Raw genomic sequence first — 18,526 nt, 5'->3', positions numbered from 1 at the left:
CAGCCCAGGATTGGGCCCGCGAGGGGCCTGTGGAGTTGCCCACCCAGGGTGGCTGTTGCTGTCAAGGGTGGACCAGAGTCCAGACAGTGTGAGCCTCAGAAGAGGCAGGCAGGCCCCTGCCCTCCAGAGTCCCAAGGCTAGGGACATCGCGATGGCCTGGAAGGAGCCCCTGCCCCCACAGCTCCTGGCCCTGTGCCCGGAGGAGGAGGAGGAGGAGGAGGCGGCTGTGGACACTTCACCAGTCCACCTGTGGGAGCCAAGGCCATAGAGGCTGGCGGCAGGCAGAGAGATGCCTGGGGTCACTGAGCAAGGGAAAGCAGCCCTCAGGCAGCTGGCTCACAGGACGGCAGCTGCCCACCCGCCCCGAGTGCCTGGCCCTGAGATCCTCTGGAGCTGCTGGGGTCACCTCCTAGTCAGAACCTGGCTTCTCCCTCTACCTGTCCGTGTCGTCAGAGCCTGCACCCCTGGCCACCCTGGCCAGCTCTCCATTTCTGTGAGGCTGGGAGCTGGGCCTGGGCACCATCTTCCCGGGGTGGGCCTCTGCCAACTGGCCGCAGCACCGCTCTCCAGGGCACACGTGAAAAGCAGGAGGATTTTATTGTCCTCCAGCCTGGCTTCCCAGGAAGTCCCGTGGCCACCAGCCCTGGCCAGGCTGGGGTGGGCATCCTCAGGAGCTGTGCTGCCCGCGGTCAAGCCAGGGGTTCTGCAGTGGCCCTGCTCAGCCAGCAGAGGACGGTGGCTGCCCGCTTAGTGAGACTCAGCCCTTGGCAGGTGCTTTCCCGTGAGGTCAGAGGGGCAGGCAGGTCCTATTTTGGGTGATGGCCACCTCCTCCTCAGGCACCAGGCCCAGGGTACAGCAGGACAGCGTCGAGTGGGCACTGCTGGGTGGACAGCTGGTCGCTGAGGGTCTACCACAGGTAATCAATCCTTCCAGGTCCCACCTGGCCTCCCCTGGGGAGTAGGGTGGGGGACCAGAGACTTGTGTGGAGGCCAGGGAGAAGGGGTGGGCCAGCTTTGTTGGGTGGGGGACTGATTTCCACACCAGAGGCTGAGGGCCAAAAGCTCTGGACCTGAGCTGCAGGCCAGGGGGGACTGTAAAGCTGGCCAATGCCAAGCTGAGCCCAGGGAGAGGAGGCCTCCTCCAGTGGACCCAGGAAGGCAGCTGGACAGAGGTCTCTGATGGGATTCCAGCCCGCGGTGCCTGTGGCTGGGAGTGGAGGAGCGCACGGACCCCGTGCCCTGCCTTGTGCCCTGGGCTGACCCGCCATAGGCAGAGCCTGCCAGGCCCTGGTCAGGAGCTGCTGACAGGCCTGGGACACAGCCGCTCCAACCCCAGGCCTGCGCGCTTCTCCCGGGTGCAGGTGCCCTGATCGGCTGTGTGGCTCTCGGGGCGGCTCCTCTCTTGGGGCCGCAGCGGGTGCCTGGAGGGGGGCAGTGGACTGCCAAGGGCTCCCAGGCAGGCAGGACGAAGGAGGGCAGCGTCCAGCATCCCTGCCCAAGTGCCTTCTGGGCAGTGGCCCCTTGGCCCTGGACCTTAGCAGTGGCAGCTGTGGGGTGGATCACACTGTGAGCAGGGCTAAGGCAAAGGGCCCAGGCCCTGGATCCTCGACCCCGAGGCTCAGCCAAGGGGTCAGGCCGGTCAGGGGAGCCTGGCAGCTATGACCCTCCTGCCTCCAGGGCCTGGTCCTCTGCTCATGTCCAGCTCCCTGCCCACTGTGGACTTTGGGGTGGCCTCAGCCAGCTGTCCTGGCCACCAGCCCATCAGACTGAGCAGGAAGGAAGGGGGGCCCCTGGAGGGCAGGGTGTGGCCCTGCTGGCTTTCTCCATGGTGGAGCTGTGAGCAAAAGGGACAGTGGCCACGCCACCTCCTGGCCTGGGCAGCTGTACCCCCTGAGCTCGAACTTGAGAAGCTGTGGGATTCTGTGAGGCAGCTTCAGAAAGTGGAGGCCCTGGACAGCGGAGCGAGTGGCAGGGTCAGACTGGAACCAACCAGGGCCCCGGGGCTCCCCAGTCACTGAGGGATCGGGGCTACATCAAGCCGGAGTGCAGTCCAGCGTGAGCAGGGAGTGCGGGGAGGACACCCCACCCGCAGCCAGCCAAGTGCTCACCTCACCTCCTCTCAGGTCCACTGGCCTTCTCCCCGTCCTTCTGTCCACCCATCTACTTCCCACCTACTTACCCATCCATCCATCCATCCACCCACCTTTCTGCTCATTCATATTTATCCATCATCCCTCATCCATATCCATCCATCCGTCTGCCCATCCATCCATTCATTGATACATACACCAATACACCCATCCATCCACCTGTCTGTCCATCCATCCTTCCATTCACCCATCTATCCATCTACCTATCCTCTGTCTGTCCACCCCAACCTCACTGAGCACCTGCTGAGTACTGGGAGGTGCTGGCTGACTCTGGCCCCCCAGGGCTGCACCGTTGGGCGTAGACCAGAATGCGCTGGTGCCGGTGCTATGAGGTTTGTATTGGGTCAGGGGGTGGTGTCATAGACGTTCTAGAAAAGGAGTGTGGGACCCCACCCATGGTGCGCACCCCAACTTAGGCCACCCCACAGCTCAGACTCTGAAGTCGGTTGTTGCAGAAGGCTATGGGGCAGAACTCAGTGCTTGAATCCAGACCTGATGTGCTATGCCATCAGGGGGACTGGCCCACCAGTATGGTCCTTCTGTCCTGGCCAGTCCCACTCCCCATCCCGCCCGTCAGAGAGCACAGGAGGCCAGCGTGGGGGCTGCTCAAGGAACTTTATTGTACAAAGTGGGTCTTCCGCAGGCAGAGCAGGGAGGGTGCGAGGCCGTGTCCGTCCCAGCGCAGGGCTCCTGCTGTGTGGCGGGTGACCGGCCTCCATCTCTGGCCTCTCCAGGGCATGGACCATCGAGCCAACGGTCAGGGAGCTCTTTCCTCCGAGATGCCAGAGGCAGAGCTGGGGGATCCGTGGGGTGGGATAGGGGTTGGAGGGTCCAGAAGCATAAGGGGGTGGTGACAGCAGTGGAGCTGTCAGAAGGACAAGGTCAGGCTACAGTGGCAACAGGAAGCAGTCTCAGCTAGGGCCGGGGGCTGGTGAGTCTGGGGACAGAGGTGCTTCTGGTGTGTACCTGCCAAAACACGGGCGTGGAGCACGGGAAGCATCAGTGTGGACCCGAGAACAGGTCTGCCTGCCCCGCCAGGCCTTGGCTCTGTGACCCCTGCCTCTGTCTCTGGTGGCTGCCTGGCCCGGCCCACACTCCTCCCCGCGTCAGAGGCACCTGCTGCAGCCTCTTGGGACACTGGCACCCTGGGTGGACTCCGAGGCTGGACCTGAGGCTCCGGTTCCACAGGCCGGCTGTCGAGAGGCAGCCGGAGGCTGGGAGCGCGCTGGGCAGACTCCCCCAGCCCCGCCTCAGGCCAACGGGCTCTCGCCTCTGCAGAGCCAGCCCCACTGCGGAAGCGGGGCCTCCCTCCTCCCCAAACCAGACAGCCTCTGGCTCGGCCCAGATGCCATTTGTCAACGTCCTTGCAAACTCGTGGCGCCCAGAAACCAAGGCGGGTAGCTTGGCCAGGACCACCCGGCTCGGCGGTCTGCAGGAGTACCCGTTCAGCACAGCTCAGCGAAATCCGCTCCCACCTTCCAGCCAACCTGCCTCTGCCAGGCGGCCTCAGCTTCCCCGGGCCTCTTGGCCGCCTCCCCTCACCACTGGCTCGCAGCGGACGGACGCGCCTGTGGTCAGGCCGGCGTCGGTCTGGCGCCCCTCACGTGTCTGCGGGCAGCCTGCTTTTCCCACCCTCGCGGGGCCTCCCCGGAGGGCTCACAAGTGGGTCTCCTGTCCTGCCCTGTGCGGCACCGCAGCCTGGCCCCCTCGTCAGCCCCAGGGACTGCCCGGCTCCCCCCCACAGTCACGGATGCCCAGGCCTAGAAGGATCTGGCAAGTTCGGGGCTCCGGAAAGCTGCTCAGGGGGACTCCTCATCCCCGGGCCGGCGGGGTGACCGGAGACTCCGAGCCCCCCACCGGGCGGGGCGGGAGGCCAGCCTGAGCAGGGTTCCTCCCATGCAGGGTGCAGCGATGCTCACTTCGGCCACCTCAGTGACCCTGGAGGCCCGTGGCCCCAGCCCCCAGAGGCCCCCTGGACCTCCACCACCCCTGCTGCCAAAGCCGGGGAAGGACAACCTGCGTCTGCAGAAGCTTTTGAGGAAGGCAGCTCGGAAGAGGATGGCAGGGGCTGTCCCCGCCCCGCCCGGAGCCTTCCGCGCCTCCCTGTCCCCTGTGAGTGAGGCCAGCCATGACCAGGAGGCCACGACCCCATGTGCCACTGAGGCCCGGCACACGGTAGCACCCCTGCCACGCTCCCCACACACGCCCGTCATCCACCACGTGGCCTCACCCCAGCAGAGGTCCACTTTCTCCTTCAGCCTCACTGAGCACAGGGCACTGGCCACACATGGGGAGGCCCCTCCGAGGCCCGAAGCCCTGGCCCCAGAACCTACACGACTGCCCAGTGGTTTTGCCCCCGTCTCAGCCCCCAAATCGGGAGGCACACACATCACCCGTGTGCTCATCCAGCTGACACCATCCCCACATGACGCAGCCCCTGAGCCTCTCAAGACGGCCTCCGAGGGGGGGCCCAGGGCTCAGGGTGGGGACACGGCTCCAGTCACCCACAGTGCCCAGTCTCTGATCCCCGTGGCCCACATCCGCCCGCTGCCTGCCAGGACCCAGGAGGCCAGCCCTGGACCCGAGGAGCCCTCTGTAGCAAGGCCACCCTGCAGTTTCCAGGCCTCAGCATCCAGAGAGGCCAGCACCAGGGTGGTGGTGCCCATAGCCCCGACCTACCGCTCTCCCGGACCCCTGGCCGCTGTGGCCCCTGAGGCCGAGTGCCCAGAGGAGCCTCCCCGGTCCAGCCCTGCTCTAGAGGCTGAGAGGATCTCCAGGCCCCTGGGAAGCTCATCCCTGGCCCTGCCATCCGGTCCCCACCCGGGCCCTGCCCCCAAAGTTGCACCCAAGCCGCGGCTCAGCGGCTGGACGCGCCTCAAGAAGCAGCTGATGGAGGATGCAGAGGATCCCTCATTCCCAGAACCGGAGCCCAGCCTGGGGTCCATGCAGCCAGCGGTGCCCGCTGTGGCTGGTCCCCGGCCGCCTGCCTCCCGGGCCTCCAGAATGTGGGATGCCGTGCTGTACCGCATGTCCGTGGCCGAGTCCCGTGGCTGCTTGGCGGGGCCCAGGGGTGGGAGCTGCCCCCCAGCTGGTCTTGCCCGCCTGCCCTTCCTATACCGGCCTCGCTTCAATGCCCGGAAGCTGCAGGAGACCACCCGGCCCCCTCCCTCCTTCCACTCCAACCTGCAGCTGAGCCCCCAACCCAAGAACTTCAATCGGACGGCAGCAGGCTGGAGGCTCCAGTGAGGGGCAGAGTGGTCCCCTGGGACCCAGGCCCAGGAGGAGGCGGACAGGCTGAGGCTCGGGGAGGCCGTGGCCATTGTGAAGGAGGTGCAGGAGGACAGTGTGCGTCAGGGGCTGGGGAGGCGGGCCCGGAGCCCAGTGGGTGGTTGGGGCAGGTCGAGGGGACAGGAGCGGTAAGGACATTTGGGGAAGGGGAAGGGGTGCAGAGCGTGCAGCGAGGGGCAGCGGCAGTCTCAGCAGTGTGGGGAGGCGGAGAGGTACACCTCAGGGTCAGCGTGGGGTTGGGGGGAGACAGGAGAGGTGGCCTGTGCCTCCTGTCGGGCAGCCCTACTGCCCCCTCCCTCTGCTGGTCAAGGGGGAGCCAGCACTGGCCCTGGCAGCTAGCCGCTGGTCCTGAGGGGCCTGGGAGGGCGGGCCAGGTGCAGCGGGCTGGCCCTGGGAGCAGGGTGACGGGAGGAAGGCCACCAGGGCTGGGGGCCTGTGATGGAAGAGTGGGGCAGGGACGCAGTGCTGACGAGAGGCGGGGTGGGCGGGGGCACTGGAGGGGCTCCCTGCTGGGCCCTGGGCCCTTCCCACAGCCTGGCAGCGGCCTCCAGCCCCAGCCCTGGGAAGCAGGGGAGGGACACAGGTGAGGGACAGGAAGTGGACTGTGAATGGAGCCTGGGATCCAGGCCACTAATAAATGTGTGTCCAGCCATGGTGTCGCTCTCTGTCTCCACCTGGACGGGGAGGGCAGCAGAACCTTCCAGGGGCCCGTGGGAGGGGGAGACATAGGTTCTGCTCCTTTAAGATCCTCAGGGCCTGGGTGCTCAGGGAGCACTCTCCTGGGGGCTCCACCCCACCAGCTCTAGGCCAGGCCGCCCTCTCCTCTCTGGAGGACCCCTGGGTCACAGGGGACTCCTGAAGGGCACTTTGAGGTGGCTGAACCATCCTGACCTTGATGGACGGTTCCAGGTGTGAGACCAGGGGCCAGGTCTGCCAGGGGCCAGAGGCTGAGTTGGCTCTGAGCTTCGGCTAGCTGGGAGGCCAGGCCTCAGCCCGCAGGCCTCAGCCTCACGGCCTGAGACATGGCCAGTGGGCCCTGCTCCCTTGTACTCTCCCACACTCCACACACGGCACTCGTCACCACCCTGGACGCACCGAGACGCAGGCCCTAGGGTACCGGGCCCTCGTCCACAAGGACCTTCTCGTACTTCCCGTGTCCGGTGGCCACAAACTTGTACCTCTTTCCAGATGGGGTGGCCTGTGGGGGAAGAAGGCCAAGTCAAAGGGAGAGGGGAGAAAGGGAGGCCATCCGGCCCACGAGGGCAGCCCGCCTCGCCTGGCCCGGCCTGCGCGGTCACATCAGGCCCTACCTTGATGGAGGATGAGGGCGTGGGGTCTCCTCTGAGCTCCCAGAGGCTCTTCTTGCTCATGTCTCCTGCTACAATATCCTGGGCAGACAAAGGGGCAGTCACGGGCAGAGCCAGGCCGTGGGGCTGGCAGCCCTGGCCCTTCTCTTTGGCTGGGTCTCGCCTGCTCAAGGGGACCTGCCTACCTCTCATCTCGAGGGAGACCCGGGGGAGCTTCCACCGATGGCCCAGCCTTCTCCACACCACCTCCCACAGGCCAGCCCTCGGCCCTCCCCCCTCACCCCGAGGGGCCACACACTGGCTCTTCCAGGGACCTCTGCTGCTACCACCCGCCAGGCTTTGCCTTCCCAGCTCTGCACTGCCTGCAGGGGGCCCTACCTTGCAGGAGGGGGTCTTGGCAGAAGACAGAGTCTGCATCTCTCCTGTCTCCCATAGACTCTTGGTACTGGCCACCGCCATGCTGGGCAACTCTATGGAGGCCTGGCGGGAGAGTCTGGGCGTCCGGCCAGCAGACTGTGGAGGAGACAGAGCCCCAGGTAGCTTTAGTGGACAGCCACCACGGGGCACGCTGGGCGGTTCAGTCTCCCCACGAGGGCTTCCCCACAGCCTGCTGGAACGGGGTGCTCCCCTCCCACGGTGCGCGCGTCCTGAAGCACTCAGGAGGCCAAGGCACGCGAGACATCGGGGTCTGTCTTCACGCTGCTCATGGGAGGGGCTAGAGGAATCCGTGTGGTGTGGAGGGCCACTGGTGGCACGGAGAGGTTTGTTTGCACAGAGGGGTGTGGGTTGGATGAAAGGGTATCAGCTGGACAGGGAGACATGGGTCCAGTAAATGGTTATGACCAGACCTCTGTCACTGACCGGAGGAGTGTCAGCTGGAGACAGGGTGTTGGTGGCACGGAAAGTCTACGCAGGAGTGGAGGGCACGGGCCCCGCGGGCAGGCGTACCTCAATGGCCTGGGTATACTGCTCCAGCCGCTCGTCGATCCTGGCGATGGGCAGGGCTGGCTGGGACTTCTTCACAGTGTTACTGGAGGGTAGAGGGATGAGCCTCACGTCCCCGTCAGTCCTCCCAGCCCACTTTGAGACCCTCTTGGAACCCCCCAGGTCCCAGGTCTCCACCCCCTCTTGAGAATCCTGGGGGACGGACACACCTCTTCTCTATGGAGCGGTTCAGGGACTCGGTCCTGTCAGCAAGCTGTGGAGGTGGAGAGGGCTGTGGGTCCTGGGCAGCCAGAATAGGCCATGCTAATCCCCCAATGACCCCACCCATCAATCCAGTCATGGATTGTGACTTCCATGTCACAAAGGCTACTGCTTGCTGGCTATGAGGAGGTATAGAAAACAGGAAAGGACATGGGGCAGGAGCTAGGGTGCAGAGGACACGGGTCAGGAGCTGGGGGGGCAGAGGACATGGGGCAGGAGCTGGGGGAGGAGAGGACATGGGGCAGGAGCTGGGGGGGCAAAGGACATGGGGCAGGAGCTGGGAGGCAGAGGACATGGGCAGGAGCCTGGGGGAGCAGAGGACATGGGCAGGAGCCTGGGGGGGCAGAGGACACGGGTCAGGAGCCTGGGGGAGCAGAGGACACGGGGCAGGAGCTGGGGGAGGAGAGGACATGGGGCAGGAGCTGGGGGGCAGAGGACATGGGCAGGAGCTGGGGAGCAGAGGACATGGGTCAGGAGCTGGGGGGAGCAGAGGACATGGGCAGGAGCCTGGGGGGGCAGAGGACACGGGTCAGGAGCCTGGGGGAGCAGAGGACACGGGGCAGGAGCTGGGGGAGGAGAGGACATGGGGCAGGAGCTGGGGGGCAGAGGACATGGGCAGGAGCTGGGGAGCAGAGGACATGGGTCAGGAGCTGGGGGAGGAGAGGACATGGGGCAGGAGCCATGGGGGAGGAGAGGACATGGGGCAGGAGCTGGGGGAGCAGAGGACATGGGGCAGGAGCTGGGGGGGCAGAGGACACGGGGCAGGAGCTGGGGAGGCAGAGGACACGGGGCAGGAGCTGGGGGGGCAGAGGACACGGGGCAGGAGTTGGGGGGCAGAGGACATGGGGCAGGAGCTGGAGGGCAGAGGACATGGGCAGGAGCCTGGGGGAGCAGAGGACATGGGGCAGGAGCCTGGGGGGACAGAGGACACGGGGCAGGAGCCTGGGGGGACAGAGGACACGGGGCAGGAGCCTGGGGGGGCAGAAGACATGGGGCAGGAGCTGGGGGGCAGAGGACATGGGGCAGGAGCTGGGGGGCAGAGGACATGGGGCAGGAGCTGGGGGAGGAGAGGACACGGGGCAGGAGCTGGGGGGCAGAGGACACGGGGCAGGAGCTGGGGGGGCAGAGGACACGGGGCAGGAGCTGGGGAGGCAGAGGACACGGGGCAGGAGCCTGGGGGGCAGAGGACACGGGGCAGGAGCTGGGGGGACAGAGGACACGGGGCAGGAGCCGGGGGGGCAGAGGACATGGGGCAGGAGCTGGGGAGGCAGAGGACACGGGGCAGGAGACTGGGGGGGGGCAGAGGACACGGGGCAGGAGCTGGGGGGGCAGAGGACACGGGGCAGGAGCCTGGGGGACAGAGGACACGGGGCAGGAGCTGGGGGGGCAGAGGACACGGGGCAGGAGCTGGGGAGGCAGAGGACACGGGGCAGGAGCCTGGGGGGCAGAGGACACGGGGCAGGAGCTGGGGGGGGCAGAGGACACGGGGCAGGAGCCTGGGGGGGGCAGAGGACACGGGGCAGGAGCTGGGGAGGCAGAGGACATGGGGCAGGAGCTGGGGAGGCAGAGGACATGGGGCAGGAGCTGGGGGTGCAGAGGACATGGGTCAGGAGCTGGGGGGGCAGAGGACATGGGGCAGGAGCTGGGGAGGCAGAGGACACGGGGCAGGAGTTGGTGGGGGCAGAGGACAGGGGGCAGGAGTTGGTGGGGGCAGAGGACACGGGGCAGGAGCTGGGGGAGCAGAGGACATGGGGCAGGAGTTGGTGGGGGCAGAGGACAGGGGGCAGGAGCTGGGGGGGCAGAGGACATGGGGCAGGAGCTGGGGGTGCAGAGGACATGGGTCAGGAGCTGGGGGGGCAGAGGACATGGGGCAGGAGCTGGGGGTGCAGAGGACACGGGGCAGGAGTTGGAGGGGCAAAGGACACGGGGCAGGAGCTGGGGGGGCAGAGGACATGGGGCAGGAGCTGGGGAGGCAGAGGACACGGGGCAGGAGCCTGGGGGAGCAGAGGACGTGGGGCAGGAGCTGAGGGGACAGAGGACATGGGCAGGAGCCTGGGGGGCCAGAGGACACAGGGCAGGAGCCTGGGGAGGCAGAGGACACAGGGCAGGAGCTGGGGGTGCAGAGGACACAGGGCAGGAGCTGGGGGGGGGCAGAGGACATGGGCCAGGAGCCTGGGGGGACAGAGGACATGGGCCAGGAGCCTGGGGGAGCAGAGGACATGGGGCAGGAGCCTGGGGGAGCAGAGGACATGGGCAGGAGCCTGGGGGAGCAGAGGACATGGGTCAGGAGCCTGGGGGAGCAGAGGACACGGGGCAGGAGACTGGGGGGGGGCAGAGGACACGGGGCAGGAGCTGGGGGGTCAGAGGACACGGGGCAGGAGCCTGGGGGGCAGAGGACATGGGTCAGGAGCCTGGGGGGGCAGAGGACACGGGGCAGGAGCTGGGGAGGCAGAGGACACGGGGCAGGAGCCTGGGGGGGCAGAGGACACGGGGCAGGAGTCTGGGGGGCAGAGGACATGGGTCAGGAGCCTGGGGGGGCAGAGGACACGGGGCAGGAGCCTGGGGGAGCAGAGGACATGGGTCAGGAGCCTGGGGGGCAGAGGACACGGGTCAGGAGCTGGGGGAGCAGAGGACATGGGGCAGGAGCCATGGGGGCAGAGGACATGGGCAGGATCCTGGGGGGCAGAGGACATGGGGCAGGAGCCTGGGGGAGCAGAGGACACAGGGCAGGATCCTGGGGGGCAGAGGACACGGGTCAGGAGCTGGGGAGGCAGAGGACATGGGGCAGGAGCCTGGGGGAGCAGAGGACACGGGTCAGGAGCCTGGGGGGGCAGAGGACATGGGTCAGGAGCCTGGGGGAGCAGAGGACACAGGGTAGGATCCTGGGGGGCAGAGGACATGGGTCAGGAGACTGGGGGGGCAGAGGACACGGGGCAGGAGACTGGGGTGCAGAGGACATGGGGCAGGAACCTGGGGGGGCAGAGGACACGGGGCAGGAGACTGGGGGGGGCAGAGGACACGGGGCAGGAGCCTAGTGGACGCACAGGACATGGGCCGGAGCCTGAGGTTGACGTACTTTGGTGGTAGGGCTCAGGGGAGGTGAGCTTGGTCTGGTGTTCCCCTCCAAGCCCAAGGGGCTGGGGGTCTTGGGCTGCTGACATCTCTGGTGCTGTGGATAGAAAGCCCAGACAACCAGGTGACCCCTCCTGCAGCCGGGCCCTGCTGAAGCCAGCGCTTTCCCCTGGCTGGGCCTCAGGGGCTGTCTCTGGAATTCTTAACAGCAGAGCAGTGTCCTGGGGAGTGGACACGCTGTGGGCCTGGGAAGCTACAGTCTGGGGCAGGGGGAGCTGAACTGATCACGGGACCCACGGGGTGTGGTAGGGGTGGGAGTGTGCTGGGACCCTTGCAGTAGCCCTCACCTCCTCTGCCTCCCCAGCCTCTGCCACCTCCTGGTGGCCCTGGACAGGCTCCTCTGGGCCAGACCCCTCTTGGCTCAAACCTAGCTGTTCCAGGTGGACACTGGCTTGCCGCAGCCCATCACTGATGTCATTTCCACAGGTTTGCTGGCAGGACCTGTGGGTCGGACAGGCAAAACCGACTGAGGGCCACCCAGCAGCTTGGCTAGGGTCCTGTCCCATTCCTCCTCTCAGTTTCCCCATCTATAAACGACGGCAGTCCAACCAGGTGACCCCAGAGCCAGCCCCACTTCCTAGACCTGTGCTGAGGCCCGAGGTCCCTTCCAGAAGAGCAGCCACTGCCCGGTCCAGGCTGTGCAGGGCCACCCAGGCGCTGGGTGGACCCCTCCCTACAGGCCCCTCTGAGGCCAGCCTGTCTGTCCACAACCTCCTGCCTGCTCCTGCCCCACTCCGTGTGTGGGCAAGTGGCTCGCAGAGCAGGACGTCCAGGGGAGGGAGGGAGGGGTCGGGGGAAGTTTGGGGGGCCTGGGTCAGGTGGTGGGCGAGGCGAGGAGGGGACTGCCTGACACAGGGAGACGCGGGCCTGCGGGCAACAGGGGTGGCTCTGCGTCTGGGCGGGACTGAACCTGGAGAAGAAGATGGTAAATTCCTGGGTTTTCCATGATTTCAGGCCCCTTGGTGTACCTGCCAGCCAAGGCCCAGACCCAGCCGCCCAAGGTGGGCCGGGGTCGGAGCCAGGGCAGCCACACAGAGAGGCCATTCAGCAGCTCACTGTCCTTGTGGTTAGGCAGGTGTGGGTGGGGTGGAGGCTGCAGGGGCCCAGAGATCCTCCAGAAGAGCAAAAGCGCCCCCTGCTGTTGGGCGGGGGCAGGAGGAAGCCAGCCCGTTGGCGGCCGCTCCCTGTGAGAGACCCAGAGTGTGCAGGGAAGACAAAGGCCCTGCAGGGAGGCTGAGGAGTGGGCAGGCAGGGGACCTCAGGTGTGGGAGCCTGGCTGTAGGTGAAAGGGGGCAGCAATGACACGGGGGAGGGCTGAACCAGCACTCTGGCTGCCTGGGGGCCTCAGAGGGGCCGCGGGCGGGCTCTGGATCAGGGAGCGTGGGCAGCACGGCCACAGGCTCTGGCTACTTGAGGCCCTGGCCCCAAGCTGGGGGCAGAATTCTGAGCAGGGTTGGAGGCCTACCATGCCCAGGCCTGATGGGCTAGGGCTGGGGGTCTTCCTGCAAACAGCTCCTGGTTACTCAGAGCAGCTCAGACCCGGAGCTGGGGGAGGGCCAGGTGAGGGTCTGGGAACAGACCCCATCCGTGGGCCCAGGGTTGCTTTGGGCCCCAACCGCCCTAATTCAGAGGCACACACGTCCAAACATCTGGAAAGTGTGTCCCCCCTCCCCAGGCTGACTCGCAGGCACACATCTGGAAATACCTGCTCCCCTCCGTGGGAATGGAGATCAGCCAGCCCCCAGGGAGGGGGTGGCGGCCGGGGCTGCAGAGCTAGCATTACGTAAGTGGGCTGCAGCTGTGCGCTGATGTGGCCGCCCCCAGCCCCCCACTCCCACCGCCCACCCCCGCCGCAGCTGGTCTGGATGGGGCCCAGGGGCCCTGGGGAGCCCAGGAATGAAATTTCCTCACCGCCCGCCTGCAGCCCCCTCCCCGCCGCCCTGCTGTCTCGCTCCCTTCCTCCTTCCTCCCTCACAGCCATGAGCACTGGGGAGCGGGCTGGGAACGCAGTCAGAGGCGCTGGGTAGGTGCAGCCTCCGCCCCACTTGCCTGTCCTGCTTGCCCTCTGGACCTTCTCCAGCATCCAAGGCCCCCTCCTCAACCCAGTGCTGCTGTCGCTGCTGCTCTGACTTCTGGGACCAGTCACCAAAACCCTCGTCCTCATCTAGTTCAGGGGCCTCCGAGGGCTTCCCTCCGAGGCTGCAGGGAAGTAGAGGTGTTAGATGTGCCCCTGCTCCCCTTCCCCGGCCTCCTCCAGCCCACCCTGGGCCCCAAGAGAGGGAGACCCATCTGCCTCAGAGCTGGCCCATGGCTAGGCTCTGCTCCCCATGGTCAGAACCCTTTAGGGCAACACTTCCCCCACTATCCATCTGAGGTCCCCCAGCAGGGCTGGGCCTCCCCCATGGGCCTAGAGCTCCCCTGGAGCAGGGCTGGGCCTCCCCCATGGGCCTAGGTCTCCCCTGGAACAGGGCTGGGCCTCCCCCATGGGCCTAGGGCTGCCCTGGAGCAGGGCTGGGCCTCCCCATGGGCCTAGGTCTCCCCTGGAGCAGGGCTGGGCCTCCCCCATGGGCCTAGGGCTCCCCTGGAGCAGGGCTGGGCCTCCCCATGGGCCTAGAGCTCCCCTGGAGCAGGGCTGGGCCTCCCCCATGGGCCTAGAGCTCCCCTGGAACAGGGCTGGGCCTCCCCCATGGGCCTAGGGCTCCCCTGGAGCAGGGCTGGGCCTCCCCATGGGCCTAGGGCTCCCCTGGAGCAGGGCTGGGCCTCCCCCATGGGCCTAGGGCTCCCCCAGAACAGGGCTGGGCCTCCCCCATGGGCCTAGGGCTCCCCTGGAACAGGGCTGGGCCTCCCCATGGGCCTAGGTCTCCCCTGGAGCAGGGCTGGGCCTCCCTATGGGCCTAGGTCTCTCCTGGAGCAGGGCTGGGCCTCCCCCATGGGCCTAGGGCTCCCCTGGAACAGGGCTGGGCCTCCCCCATGGGCCTAGGTCTCCCCTGGAACAGGGCTGGGCCTCCCCCATGGGCCTAGGTCTCCCCTGGAGCAGGGCTGGGCCTCCCCCATGGGCCTAGGGCTCCCCTGGAGCAGGACTGTGCCTCCCTGCCCTGAGCTGTCCTCACAGACTCTCCAGTATAACAAGGGGAGCTCTGCAGAAGCAGGGGCTGGGGGCTAGAAGGGATTCTCAGGCTTCAGGGTGACTGAGAGACCTGGCCGAGGGACCATGACCGCTGCAGCACCCCACCCCGCCCTAAGCTGCTGACTCGGAGAAAATGGAACAGAACAGGGCCAGGAGGAAGGGGAGCATTATTGGAGAAACAGCCCAGCCCAGCCGCGGAGGCCTCCTGGGCCCGGGGAGGAAACGAGCAGGCCTGTGGCCGCCAACTTGGACGTGGCCTCTGTGAGTCACCGGCAGCGGGAACTTGGGCGGGGGGCTCGGGGGCCAGGGCCGGGGCTGGGGTCAGCACCGGTCCAAGCGAGGGCTGGGACCAGGCAGAGTGTCCAGAGCCTGAGTCAGACCCCAGGAGCCTGGCTGGGAGGGGCGGCCTTTCGTGGCTCTGCGCACCCTCTGGCCAGGCAGGCATCTGGCAGATGGGGTCATCCAAGGCTGCTGACCACCCTTGCCCTAAGAGCACTGCCTTGCTCTAAGTCGTCCTACCCTGGGACCTCAAAGCCCAGGGCCTGACCCTGCACCCAGGCCCTGGGCCACAGCACCCAGGGCTCAAGGGCCAGGGGGCTTACAGAGCCTCCTGCTCCGACTGGTCTGGGTCTGGGCCACCCTCATCCTGGTCCTGCTTCATCCTCTCCCGCTCCCGCCGGCGCTGCTCCCGGGCCACTTCCTCTTCATCCTCCACACTCCACTGAGTGGTGAGCCTGAAGGGATACACAGAGGGACAGTCATGCCATGGCGGAGACAAGGTGTCACCTGGTAAGAGCGGTGGACAGCCCTGGACCAGTTCTCTCAGCCTCAGTTTTCCCATCTTTAAAATAGAGGCCATGCACCAAGCCAGGAAGTTGCCTCTGGTCCAGGTGGAGGCCCTGGGCCCCATGCATCTGGGCACCCATGTACTGCTCTCCTGGGGATGGAGGGGCTGCAATGTCCAGGTGTCCCTTCCTACTTGCCTGCCTCCCTAGGCCCAACTGGACCAGGACCTAGAGCACCAGGGCTTGGGAAGAGATGGCTGGGGGTCATGGCCATGGCCACTTGTGGTCACACACCTTGGACAGCAGCACACCAGGTGGCCAGCCAGCCAGCCACCCTCACCCCACCTGACTTGGGCAGGCCTTCCTGCTCAGCACCGAGTGTCAGGACGAGGTGGCCCTGGCACCAAGTCACAGTAGGAGGCCTGCGTCAGCATCCCAGCATGTGGTCCTGTCCAGCCTCAGCCCCTTCACACGTCCACTGAGCATGTGTCCAGTCCACAGCTGGGATCCCTGACGGGCACCCCACCCTCAGCTCAGAGTCCTCTGTGGAGTCTCTGGGCTGGTTCAAGGTGGAAGCCCCAGTCTCTGGGCTGGTCAGCTGCCCTCAGAGTGCCCTGACCCCAGGCTTCTCAGAAGAGTCCCTCACAGCAGGGTTGGGAACAAACAGAGGAAGGCACAAGGCTGGCCTGGGGATCTGGAGCCCTGGCCCATAGCTCTCTAGCCACTGCTGTCCAGCAGGCACCACAGCTCAGCCATCCCAGCCGACCCCCAGCTCACCTGGAGCTGGGGGGCCTCCAGGGTCTCTGCATCTACAGGGCTCACTGCCCCCTCCACCAGGGAAGGAGCCCAGGCCAGAGCTGGTACAGGCCTGCATCTCTCTGCCGGGGTCTCAGTCCTTCCCGGCCGGTGTCCGCCGCATGACCCCACAGCCCGCTCCCCTCTGGGCCTCCGTCCCCTGGCCAGGCAGCCCTGCCAGCACATGATCTAATCTCCCCAGGTCTCCCCTAAGCCTGTCAGACGAAAGCCAGGCCTCTCCTCAGGCTCCAGCACGGCCCCCCCAGCCACATGGGACTGCACCTCCCTCGGCCAGCTGCCTGCCTCATCTTCACAGGGCCTCCAACTGCAGCCCTCAGCTCCCCACACCTGGCTCCCATCACCCGCAGAGAGGCCAGCCTCCTGCTCTGCGGCCTCTGCCGGCCAGGGAGGGGGGGCTCCTTGCTCTTGGGGTTCCTGCTAGCACCCATGCACACCAGCCGTCTCCCAGTGGACAGCCAGAGTGGGCAGGTAGGGGTGTCCCTGCCTTGCCCGGGCAGCCCCTGGGAAAGCCCATGCAGGGTGAGCTGCTCCCACCTCTGGGTCTCTGTGGGCACAGGCCGGGTGTGCCTTGAAGTCTGCACACGCACGTGGAGGGAGGTTCTGGAGCGTGTGTGGACAGGACGCTTGTGCCCAAGTGGGCATGTGGGCCTTGGTCCCCAGGCAGAGCCTCAGCTTCCTCTTGGGGCTGGCCCTGCTCCCTTGTGCTCTCTGAGTGGGACCAGGCTCAGTCTTGCTCCTCAGACCCCTCCATCAAGCCAAGAACCTCCAAAAGCACAAAGACAGGGGTGCAAACCCCCGGGGTACCGACCCAAGGCCACAGGGCCCCACGGGGCCCACGGGCAGAGCCACGTGAGCACATGAAGCTGCTCCCAGCTCCCACCCAGCAGGGTGGACGTGCACACACTGGCTCTCCTGTGCCCAGTGGGCACCCCACACGACCCTGGCACACACATGGACGTCCCCGAGCCTGTACACACAGGACGTAGCAGCAGGGCCTGGGAACGGCAGGTCCTGCCCCCTCCCAGGCTCCTTCTGGGGTGCCCTCACCTCACTATTGACTGTTTTCCTGCACATCACCCAGACAACAGTCAGCAGGGCCTAGGGGGAGGCCAAGGTGTGTTTTCTGGGAACATGGTGGCTCCTCCGAGGGGCACCCCCACTTAGCCCTCCTTGGACAGGGGCTTGGGGGACAGGGAAGGTGCAGGGAGAAGTCCCACCAGCCCCCACTCCTGACCCAGCAGCCAAGGACAAGGAGGCCTCTGGGCCCCTTTCCCTGCCTCCTCCCTTCCCGCCTGCCCCAGGATGTGAGTCATGCGGCCCCCTCCCCATGACCTCACCCCTGCTCTTCCACAGCTGGGCTCCGTTCTGGGAACTGAGAGGGGCCGCTCTCCTGGGGTGGGGTGGGGGCCTCTGGCCTGGGAAAGGCGCCCCCGGCCCGCGGCCCAGACCCTTGGCACGCTCTGCAGAGCTGTCAGGACTCTGGCCGCCCCACCCGGGGCCAGGCCCCGTCAAGCGCAGCTGCGAGGGATTTGGTGTTCCTGAGCTGAATGCAATCAGCCATTTCCTGCGTCTGCTCTGGCTCCGGGGCCCAGGGCTCAGCCTGACAGGCCGGGGGGCCCTGTTCCCCACGCCAGCACAGCCCGGCTCAGCCCGGGGCTCAGCCCTGTCCACGTGCACCGACTCGCACAGACCCCAGACCCTCTCCCCACTTTCAGCAGGGCTCCCTGAGCTCAGAGCTTCCCTGGGACCATGACCACCATCTGCAGCCCCCAGCTCAGGACACCCATCCCTTTTTACTCCCTCCACACTACCCCAGTCCTGTCTCCCAGTCCCCACTGAGACGCCAAAAATGCCCCTCCCGGGCTGGACACTCCCAGCTGCCCACCCCCACCAGCCCCCTCTGGATAGTTCCTGCAGGGGCGGCAAGACTCGGTACCCGTCCCAATTCTGCCCCCTGCAGGCTACTCATGTGACTGCCCCATCAGCCCAGCCTGAAGATCAGGCAGGCTTTGTCCCCATCCTGGGGAGAACGTGACCGTTCAGCTGGGGGATGGGACCAAAGCAAGAATGTCCAGGAACAACTTCTCCTCCAGGCTCCCCATACCCTCCGGACTCCAAGTCTCCTGGACAATGGAGACCAGGAGGCTGGAGGTGACCAGGAGGCCTGGGAGCTGGCTGGTGGCCCCCAGGGGTAGGTGAGCCGGCTCCCTGCGACCACCAGAGTCTCTGTGGCCTTTTAAGAGCCCAGATGCCCCAGGATCTCCTACACTGTCCACCAGGATGCACATTTACCCCCTGAGCCACTGCAGAGCCCTGGGGAGAAGGGACAGACCACGGGGGCATGAGCCCTGGCTTCCAGAGGGCAGTGGGACAGCAGGCACCCTGCCCAGGATACTCACAAGAAGGCCCCCCAGGCAGAGGTCAGGTCTGTCCTGGAAGCCTGGGGACAGAGTGGCAGAGCAGAACCTGCACCCGCACCTTGGGCCACATCAGCAGGCCCCTTGTCCCCAGGGAGCTGGCCTGGGTGTGGTTCTGCCTGGCTGTCACTCATCCTGGGAGGCCACTGGAGGCAGATGTGCCGGGCGAGCCAGGAGCACAGCCCCAGCCATGGGGACAGCAGGTGTTCCCCGCTGGGGCTGCGAGAGGGTACCAGAACCTGGCTCCTCCGCCCCCAGACGCCTGGCCATCACCATCCCAGGAGAGTGGCCATGACCC

At 66.6% G+C, this 18,526-nt stretch overlaps 2 protein-coding genes across 12 annotated transcripts in view; one reads left to right on the top strand and one right to left on the bottom strand.

Moving 5' to 3' along the window:
- Positions 1–2,746: 2,746 nt before the first annotated feature.
- Positions 2,747–18,526, bottom strand: part of Lsp1 (lymphocyte specific protein 1) — a 33,883-nt gene continuing 18,103 nt past the window's right edge. For 7 of the 11 annotated variants that reach the window (XM_013365426.4, XM_005340763.5, XM_021720522.3 and 4 more), the window contains exons 2-11: positions 14,813–14,944; positions 13,133–13,282; positions 11,371–11,524; positions 11,028–11,120; positions 7,900–7,943; positions 7,694–7,775; positions 7,124–7,258; positions 6,749–6,826; positions 6,534–6,636; positions 2,747–3,116 (exon numbers count right to left, since the gene is read on the bottom strand). In XM_013365426.4, coding sequence (XP_013220880.1) covers positions 6,547–6,636; positions 6,749–6,826; positions 7,124–7,258; positions 7,694–7,775; positions 7,900–7,943; positions 11,028–11,120; positions 11,371–11,524; positions 13,133–13,282; positions 14,813–14,944 — 958 coding nt within the window. In that variant the 3' untranslated portion in view covers positions 2,747–3,116; positions 6,534–6,546. Of the gene's footprint in view, positions 3,117–6,533; positions 6,637–6,748; positions 6,827–7,123; positions 7,259–7,693; positions 7,776–7,899; positions 7,944–11,027; positions 11,121–11,370; positions 11,525–13,132; positions 13,283–14,812; positions 14,945–15,772; positions 15,820–17,148; positions 17,292–18,526 lie in introns of those variants that run through there. The other 4 variants (XM_040283948.2, XM_078045337.1, XM_078045338.1 and 1 more) reach the window with 4 other exon arrangements.
- Positions 3,112–6,090, top strand: Prr33 (proline rich 33). The gene has a single exon (XM_021720527.3). It carries the CDS (start codon positions 4,047–4,049, stop codon positions 5,394–5,396), a length of 1,350 nt encoding a protein of 449 aa, XP_021576202.3. The 5' UTR covers positions 3,112–4,046; the 3' UTR covers positions 5,397–6,090.

Source organism: Ictidomys tridecemlineatus, chromosome 4, assembly GCF_052094955.1.
Source record: "Ictidomys tridecemlineatus isolate mIctTri1 chromosome 4, mIctTri1.hap1, whole genome shotgun sequence".
NCBI lineage: Eukaryota > Metazoa > Chordata > Mammalia > Rodentia > Sciuridae > Ictidomys > Ictidomys tridecemlineatus.
This window is presented reverse-complemented; position numbering and strand designations above follow the sequence as displayed.

Bases quoted from the DNA above. Each gene is read 5' to 3' on its own strand.
- Prr33 (XM_021720527.3), top strand. From the start codon at position 4,047: ATGCAGGGTGCAGCGATGCTCACTTCGGCCACCTCAGTGACCCTGGAG.